This window comes from Astatotilapia calliptera, chromosome 8, assembly GCF_900246225.1.
Source record: "Astatotilapia calliptera chromosome 8, fAstCal1.2, whole genome shotgun sequence".
Classification (NCBI taxonomy): domain Eukaryota; kingdom Metazoa; phylum Chordata; class Actinopteri; order Cichliformes; family Cichlidae; genus Astatotilapia; species Astatotilapia calliptera.
The window spans coordinates 15,761,887-15,771,266 of NC_039309.1; the positions used below are offsets into that span (position 1 = coordinate 15,761,887).

At 42.3% G+C, this 9,380-nt stretch overlaps 1 protein-coding gene across 3 annotated transcripts; it reads right to left on the bottom strand.

Annotated features, from left to right (window-relative positions):
* Positions 1-235: 235 nt before the first annotated feature.
* Positions 236-9,269, bottom strand: usp42 (ubiquitin specific peptidase 42). 3 transcript variants are annotated; one of them, XM_026178936.1, is made up of 18 exons: positions 8,725-9,269; positions 7,239-7,488; positions 6,447-6,653; positions 6,234-6,344; positions 5,900-5,999; positions 4,868-4,935; positions 4,698-4,747; positions 4,524-4,606; positions 4,303-4,414; positions 4,046-4,186; positions 3,702-3,802; positions 3,353-3,518; positions 2,571-3,254; positions 2,384-2,463; positions 1,143-2,222; positions 585-892; positions 439-492; positions 236-353 (listed from the first exon to the last, which is right to left on the bottom strand). In XM_026178936.1, exons 2-17 carry the CDS (start codon positions 7,477-7,479, stop codon positions 443-445), a joined length of 3,582 nt encoding a protein of 1,193 aa, XP_026034721.1. In that variant the 5' UTR covers positions 7,480-7,488; positions 8,725-9,269; the 3' UTR covers positions 236-353; positions 439-442. The 3 variants fall into 3 exon arrangements, with proteins under 3 accessions (XP_026034721.1, XP_026034719.1, XP_026034720.1); XM_026178934.1 differs by having other exon boundaries at positions 4,698-4,768; XM_026178935.1 differs by having other exon boundaries at positions 4,698-4,768; positions 8,269-9,269.
* Positions 9,270-9,380: the final 111 nt, after the last annotated feature.

Sequence of the window (9,380 nt, forward strand, 5' to 3'; positions counted from 1 at the left end):
CAGGTGGATATCTGTGATTGATGTTAACACGTTTTTTTCAAGTCCTGAGTTCCACTGAGCAGCAGTTGAGATGTTTAAGCTCCAGGCTTTGTGTTCATACAAGTATATATTAATATTCTTCATCATAAATGTTCAACAGGTTTCTTTTTAACCGATAGCTAGGAGAAATTACGGCAAATAAATAAGCCCATTTGAGGAGAGGAAAAAAAAAAAAAAAAAAAGGGGGGGGGGATAGTTTAAATTTTAAAACACTTTACTTAAGGTAAAAATACAATATTATTCCTAATGAAGAAGCACCACGTCAAAAAAGTTGATGTCATTCCTCTGCTGTTGTTAAAATTCGGTTGATGGATCTGAAATGACAAAGATGAGGTCTTAGTGAAGAGAAAGTATTAGTAGCTACATCAACGCTGACCATTTAAAAAGACATCCACTCACAGAGTCAGTATTTCAGGTCACTGGGAAATCCACTGCCGCTGATTTGGCTGTAACCTACAAAACAGGGTTTGATGCTTTAAAATTGGACTAGCTCGTCAGCACCATTTAATTCAGCATTCCTGTGATTTTGGAGACTAAATGAATACCTGGTTGTCCATTGAGATGGCCGTAACTTGAACCGTTTGCCGGTGCGGTATGATCGGAAGGTAGTAGATGGTCACCGCTGCCGTCAGCGTAGTCTGTGCAGCGACGTTTTTCCGATGGAAAACCATTGTCATGTTCAAAGTCTCTGTCAGAGTGGTGTCGCTTGCGGCTCTCCCTTTCCTCGCTGCTTCTGTTTCTGTGGCTCCGAGCTGCGTCTGGGCTGTGCAGTTCGGGATCGCTGTCCTGATGTCTCTTCTTTTTCCTTTTCTTCTTCATTTCCGCAGCTCTGTCTGAATCTCCGTCAGAACTTCTATGGGATGACAGAGAACCAATCACATTGTTTAACAAAACCAAGATCTCAAGCTTTACGGCCAGCCTAAGACAGAAAAAGTGACCCATTATCAATAAAATGATGAAAATTCTTTCCGTTTTTAAGAAAATATTAATACTGATAGTGAGCTTTAACCCCATATTATTTTCAAAAAAAAATCTAGCTTAAAACAAACAAACATTTCCTTCTGTTTTCATTAAAGGATTGAGAGAAAGATGGCAATACTCACCCACTCTCACGGTGTCTGTCTTTATCCTTTGATTTCTTCTTTTTCTTACTCTTTTTGTGTTTTTTAGTGTGGCGGGCCTCAGAGCTGTCGTCCCTGTCTTTGCTGAGAGTCCTCTTGTGATTTTGATCCTCTTTGTCTGGAGAGGAAAGGCGAGCCCGTGGCGGGGAGCCCTTGAACTTGTTTGTTTCTGGTGCTGTAGAAGGTGAGAAATTTCCTTCCTTTGAGGAGTAATTTTCTCTCTCTTTGCCATTACTCTTATCCTTCATTGCCCAGGAGTCTCTACTATCCTGCAGCCACCTCCGACTGCCACGAGACTCCTCTCGGTGGGAGTAACCATATCCCCTTCGCTCATGGTCAATGTCCTCTCTTGACCGGTAGCGGTAGTAATGGTAATGGTTAGAGCACCTGTCGCGATCACGCTCCCGAGGGTGCTGGAAGGTTCGCTCCCGGTGACGATCGGCCTCCCATTCCCTGTAGTAACGTCCAGAAAGGGGGAAACGATCCCTGTACTGGCGGTGGTGACCGTCTTTGTAGTCCCGTCTGTACCGGTGACGATCGCCGTCGCTTTCTCGTTCGTGACTCCTATCCCTGTAGTGTCTTTCTCTATCTCTGCCAGAGCTAGAGTACAGTCTTTCCCTGTCTCGGGAAGATCGTCTTTCATTGCAACTAGAACTAGGCTTGGACTGATACTGCTCCTTAGTATCCTTACGTCCTTCAGTCCCTGTTGTTGCACATTTATCTTGTGGTAGATCCTTGGCTTCATCCTTGCTTACGCTAACTTTCTGTGGAGCTGCAGAAGCCCCACTGGTGCTTTGAGAGCAGCCCGGCTGAGGGGGTAAGGCTGCAGGGTTGTCATCTTGCCCAGAAGAAGAAAGAGCGGAAGCAGATTCTTTAGCTGCAACAGAAGGGGTAGTTGTAGCAGTAGCTGAGGGTGAAGCGCTAACAGCAGAGGATTCTGTACAGTGAGGCAGGGGTTCAGATGAAGTTTTAGCCCTTGTGACAGGAGTGGAGAAATCCTGGCTTTCATTAGCAGCAGGATGAATGCTCTGAGAAGAACTGGCCTGGGATGAAGCATCTTTGCTGGAAAAATAAAATACAAAAGCAATATGAGCAATGCTTTGTCACACTGGCAGAGAGGAAAGTCTGCACAGTTTTAAGATCACTCCTCTAAACTTAAAAATTTAAATGCATAAAATGGACAGCAGAGCAATAAGTTTTTTTTAGTTCAGTGTTAGGCTTACTTTGGTTGGCTATGGTCACTGCCTATTCCATTAGCAACAGGAGCCGTAGACGTCAAACTGCCATGATTACTGCCAGAGATCTGATGTGCCCAAAATAAATAAAAGAAATATTAATAATACGTCCCTTTAAGAAAAACAAACAAAAACCCAAACAGACAAGCATTCTAAAAATAAAGACAAGATTTACCTTGTCAGGGCCGCTGTGTCCATTCACTTTGTGATGACCATTGTGGTGCCCATTTTGACTGGATTTGAAGTCTCCATACGTTTGTCCATTTAATCCATTGCCGTGATGGTGCACTCCTGACTCCCCATTGGCGGTTTTGGGAGAATTATCAAAGACATTTCCTGTGTCTTTATTTTCATTAGGATGAGACTTGGATGAACTGCCGTTATCCAGAGTGCCACAGTTCTCTTGGTCTGATTCCTCTGAAGACTCTTGGCTGTACGGCACCAGGAAGGATGCCCCGTTTCCTACAGGGTTGTGATCCCCATTACTGAAAGGCATGCCGCCGACTCGGTTTAGTGGACGCGGAATAAAACGAACGTCTGGTTGGACGTCTGAGGTAGACTGTGAGGAGGACAAAGAGCTGGAGGAGGAGGAGCTGCTGGCGGAGGACGGCTGGCAGTAAGAGGAGGAAGAAGCAGATGGGCGGTTCGGTTTGCTTAGCCCAATTGAAAATGAAAGCTTCTGTCGTTTGTCGCTGTCTGGAATCATTGTGGGCCGGCTTACTGAGTGGGAGATGGAAGCAGAGGAAGCAGAAGTAGCTAGTCCATGGTTTGGTTTCCCCACCGCACTGCCGCTGGTGCTGGGCTTGGAGCTTGTGGGATAGTCCCTCAGAGATCCATTCCCATTAACATGAAGCGAACTCTGAAGGAACAAGAAGTCACAACAACAGGTTTTTAGAAGACAAACACTGGGTTTAACAAAAACAACAACATTAGCAGTACCCTCAGGTGAGGAAGTACCTTGTTCATGTGTGGTGGCAGCTGGGGACCTATGAAGCCAACACTGTTGTGATGCATGGTGGCCATGGTGCGTGGGATCACCACCGGCCGGGGAGATGACTGACCAGATATGCCAGCGTTATGGTTCACGTGGCTGTAGTCCCCAGTTTTTTTCACATCTGTGCACCTGATGACATGGAAAAAAGAATATTAACCATGACAAAGCATCAACATTATAACATTAAGTTATAATAATAAATTTTCTACAAGAAAAGTGGGAATAAACATGTCTACATTATTAAATAATGATGGGAAAAGTTCTACTGAAGGAATAAGCCTAGAATGTTTAAAAATACCGATGTTTACTCACTTGATGTAGAAGAGGACATAGGCCTGCTGGTTGAGGACGTTCCTAATGTCACTGACTGACACGGACGAGTCATTCATCTGAAACCACTGCCCATTGCTGGCCTGTGAGACAGAATGAGAGAGATGTGACACAGCAGATTCAGTTTCTGAATTGAATTTGAGCTAAAAAGAAGAATCTTATGGTTATATAGGGGTCTTTTTTTTTCTCTCTTTCTTTCTTTCAATGCATACAAAGTATTTTTCTCTGTTTGCATTCAGTTTTCTGCTGAAATGTGTTGTTTATGGTGTGTGTTTGTTTGTACTAAGCAACAGCAACATTCAAACAGATTCGGGCACAGCCAGTACCTTAATATAGCAGAAATAGTGTCCAGCATGACAACTGAATCCAGAGTGAACCAGCACAGCATACAGCCTGTAGAGCTGGGGCTCCCCGTGGGACTGAGACATGAAGGGCCGCAGATCCAGATGCTCCAAATACTTCACATCCTGATGACCACCAAACAAAAAATTTCAAACATTACATGCAAATATCCTGTTTTATAATAAAACAAAGCATCTGTCATGTATCTTTATGACTTAAGCAGACACTATTGGCCATTTACCTTTGTGATTTTGCCTCCACTGAAGTTTGCAAAGCGTTTGAGTGAGATGGTGAGCACATTGGCGCTGCGATGGATTGTGAATCTTTTTGAGGCCGTTACCATTTTTTTGCACCTGAAGGAAACAAACATTCAGCTTGTTGACCAAAAAAATAAATAAAAATAAAAAAAAAATCACACCTAAACACTAAAACTCATCATGGTTTGGCATCTCTTTGACTTACTTGGTGCATTTGTAAGCATTTTCGCCATCCAGCTGTTCTGGCTTGACAAACTGCTCCAGAGCTTTGGAGACATTTGGAGCAGTCTATATGAACAGAGAGAGAGAGGAAAAACCTCACACTCCATAATGCAGAGAATACATAGTAGCAACGTCACTTTGAATGTTGTCCAATTACCTTAATTTCCAGAGTGATATCCAGAAAAGGGTCAAATGTATCTGAGACAGCTTTGCAGTTTAAACATTTAACTGAAACAGAAATCAGTGCTATGAGTATCACACAAGCTGTAAGACATAAAAAGACAAATAAAAGAAAAATAAATCAAACCTTAAAAAACAGTGACTTACCTCTGGATCTTAGGTACCCGCCAAACACTTGATGGATGAAAGAGGTTGCCTGCGTTTGCCTGTCCAATCTATAATAAAAAGATAAAGCACAAAAGTTAACTAATAAGGACAGTGCAACAATTAACTGACCATTTATTTTTAGCATTTTGGAACCAGACGATCACTTTATAGTATTCAAGTAGCAGAAAAGACAATAGGAGGAATTGGAGCACGATTAATTACTTAAGAGGCCATCTGCTGCTACACGGGAAGAATTGATTTGATGAGAATTGACACTTTAGGTTCTTAAAAAAAAAATGAATTAATAAATTATTTTTAGGAGTCTAACAAGAAGCACAACACTCAGCCCAGTGCATCTGTTAAACGTGTAGTTTTGGTTAAATGTGCACATAGACTTTGAAGCTCTATAGTAACACATAGAAAAACCTGGATTTTCTGAATTTTGCTGCTGCAATAATAGCACTAATGCCATTAGGGTGACCTGAGGGGTTGAGTGCTCCTGCTCACACTGCTTACCCTGTTGCCTCAGAAGAAATCTATACTAGACACTAAGACTGGCAGCTCTCCCCCATAATCCCAGACACCTGTTTTACTACACGTTTAAGCCGCTTCTGATCTTTTCAAGCCCTGTTACCAAAACAAGCTACCACACCCAGTGTAAGAATACTTTCTGTGTTGGAGCAGTCAAGTTCATTAAAAAACTTGATATAATAATGAGGTATTATATCAAGTGGCTTGCCTAGTATGTAAACTGAGGTGTCAGTCAGGCAAGAGACTGAGGAATCTGCATTTCTGAAAAATACTCTCAGCAATTGAAGCATTAATAGTTAAAACGAACTAGTATAAACTGCACTTCCTGAAAAAACAGGATAAAGGATTTATTTCATATTCTCCTACTGTCACGGTGTTACCTCTACGTAGCTAATTATGGATCTTACTACATAATAAAGTGCAAACACTGTCAAGCCCAAGTAAAAATATTTTTGTGTGTTTAATTTGTTTAGAATGCATGCAATGTAAAATGACACTCACTTGGTTCCAGGTAAGCAGGACTTTTGCATAGCATCCACTGTGCACCGCAGGAATTCATGAGCATCTTCCTGGCTTCCATAGCGGAAGTGCTTTGCAATCCCTGGGTGAGGGGAACGAGGAAAAACAGAACCAAAAAACAAAGCAGGAGGTGAATTATTGTAAAGGATACCACAGTTAAATGCAAGTTTACACTTATTTAAAAACAGAATTCAAAATCCCTCCAGATTATTTCCCTCCAAAATTACAAAAGGTAAACAGTCACACAGCGCCTCCTATCATTAAAATATAGGTAAACACTTTGCACAGAGCACAGCATCAACAGTCATCCACTTACTCTTAAGCTCATTGAGTACACCAATGGGCTTAATGACATTCCCAGAGTTGGCAAAAACCTGAATGATGTGGTTTTGCATGGTACACATCATACAGAACCCTGGCTCATGACCTGCAGCAGAGACAGAGACAAAATACTGAGTGAGTAAGGAGTGATACAATGTGAGAATCAGCGCAGGACTGCGTAACACCACTGTTGGTGAAATAAACTTACATGTTTTGGAGTGCTCCCGCGTCAGCATGTAGTTTGCTAAAGGAGGGGTGTAGCTGAGACACTGCAGGGCTGAGTTGAGGAAGCAGGTGTTCCCCATGTTCTGGAGGCCTGCACCAATGCGGTGAACCTGGGCCCACTTTAGGCTGAGCCGATCTGGTGAGAACAGCACCTTCTGGGGCAAGTCAATTCCATCGCTACTGCTCATCACTGACACACAGAGCCACAATTATTACTAAAAATCTGTTTCAATACATTTTAAAAAGGACATAATTTAATGCTACCTTACTTATATAACCACACACTGGCACATGGCAAAGTCATGTCAGGACATCACAGTAATAGCTACAACTATTAACAGTTATATAATGTGATTCTGGCCACTGTGAACAACTCCTAAACAGGCTCAGGAAGAAAGACGGGACAGTTTGCCTTCTCCTTTGTTTCTGCTAAACAAGTTGGGCTGCCGGTCTTTATATAAAAACAGCAATTGCATCACGAGCTGAAGTGACTGATCATGCAAAGCTGGATGCATTACATAACTGGATGAATGAACGGAGAAGGGAAGCAGCAACACAACACCCACAAAAACAGTTGTCAAACTTGTGTGAAAGCAGAAGCAAAAAGATTAGCTGTATGTTACTAAAACCAATTCTGACAAATATGGGTAAATAATGGCTAAAAAGTGTGGTTCCATATTTGCTAAAACAGGTTGGAAAACTATTCTGTCTGACAATAAAAATCTTCAAACAGCTTAAAAAGACATTTTGAAAAAAAGCCAGGCTTTGCTCTGACCTTGGTCCTTGGGCCGGTCCACGGAGGAGGGTGTACTGTTGTACACAGCAGCTCCAGGAGTGGGGGCCAGGCAGCCTACTGGAGCCTTGAGCCTTGGAGAGTCACTGGGTACAGTGGGGCCCACTGCCCAGCTGCTGGAACAACTGCTGTCCATCCCCACGTCTCCACTGGTGAAGGAGGGTCGGTTACATCCGGCTGACTCGTGGTCAGACTTTTCTGAAGATCCGTCAACTATGGTCATTGTTCATAGCTGCATTAGGAACAAAGACACATACGTTTATGAACTGAAAACAAAACAAAAAAAAACTAAGTCGTTGCTAGGTTTGAATTTTCTCATTGTTATTTTGGAAAAAGGGAAAGAAAACTTAAATACTACATTAATCCTACACTGGTTAGGTAGCAGTACAGTGAGTTTGGACAACAACTACTAAATACAAAAGCCACATTAACAGATTATACCCAATTTCGCTGTGCAAAAAACTGCACAATGATAATAAAAAGCTCTAAGTCTCTTATAGCTTATAGTTAAATAACGCTATATTAAACACTGCCCTCATACCATCGCCTAAACTTTCAGCAAACAAGTATCAGAAATTGTGTTAGATTGGATGATTTGTTTACATTCACAAACAGACTAGCATAAGTGAGCGCCAAATATTTGTTTTTGACCCTTTGCTTTTATTTGAATCATCTTGTCAGATTCCTTTTAAATAACAAACACCAGGAGACAAGAGTAACTTTCGACATCTAATTTAACTCTGTCCAACTAACAAACTTAAAATATCGACAAAAATTTGTGTTTAGAAAACTCAAGAGGGGAAATGCCAGATAACCCACTCGACCGAGGAAATTTCCAAGTCGGAAGCACGTTTACAACAGAAGCAGCTGTTCCCTCCCACCTGCTCTTACAGAGTGGCTCACATTGGCTAAATGACGGCTGCTAGGCCTTTAACACGCAGCGTCGCAAAACCTCAAGAAAACACACAAAAAACCCTGAGCACATCAGACGGAGAGCAAGTTGAGAGCTTACCAGTCTTGTCGAATTCCGAGATGTAATGACGCGCACTTAAAGAAGATGCAAAAACCATCGAAACGCCGAACGCAACGTAGCTATCGAACTGTGCTAGCATTTTGTGCGGCTAGCTAGCTTGCCTACTTGCTAGCTAGCACAAGACTATGGACGCTGGCTGACATGGCGCAGAGAAGCGTAGTTACGGACCAGCAAGCTGACGGGTAGTTTCCTGGCTGTGCGGTGACATTTATTTTATTTAAAAATGTGTGGCCTGGGCAACGGGGCGTCTAGCTAGAGGAGAAAGGAGGGGCTCGACGCCGGCGCTTGTGTATGATCACTGCGCTGCTCTCTCCGACACGACATAGAGAACCGGTGTAAGCTTACTACAACAAATCTCAGCGGCTCACGCCTACCAAAATATTACGGGCGCACAGTTAAAGTGGCACTTGATCGTAAAGGCAATACAACACTCACCTGTAACCTGTTATGATCGCGTTAGTAGAGGTTGTAAATCCATTCCTTATTTCTAGCGGGTGTCCGGCGGTGAACAATGACGTAGCTAATTGCCCCACGGGTACATCCGGGTACCTGGGATGAAACAAGGCCTCTGATAGGTTCCTAAAATCGTCAAACGTTCCTAGTGAATATCCGGCGCATGTACATACCTCTAAACTTTGTGTACATGGTGTACCACCCCACAGTATGAGCTCTATAGCTTTATCGTGATTATAGAAGTGGTCCAGATTTAATTATTTTACTAAAACAAAACAAAAACGATGTAGAAATGCTATTTTCCCTATATTATTGGGTGCTCCCAGCATTTTAACGTTTGAAAGCTATTGAAACATAACAGAGCGCACCCCCTGTATCTCATTTTAAACAAATCTCAAACATATATGCAGGAAATATAGAAACCCCTCATCATGTAAATACAATAAGTGCCTATGTTTTCAGAAAAAAGAAAGAATGACAGGACTTATTGTGTCAAACAGTAAAGACTGCACCTTGAACTCTCAGGATAAACTATTCTGCTGCTCAGTTCTGCTTAAACATCGACTTGTCAAACTCATAATATAAATCATAGATTTTAAAGAAATACCTCAAATGATTTTAAGTGACACGGTGCTTTG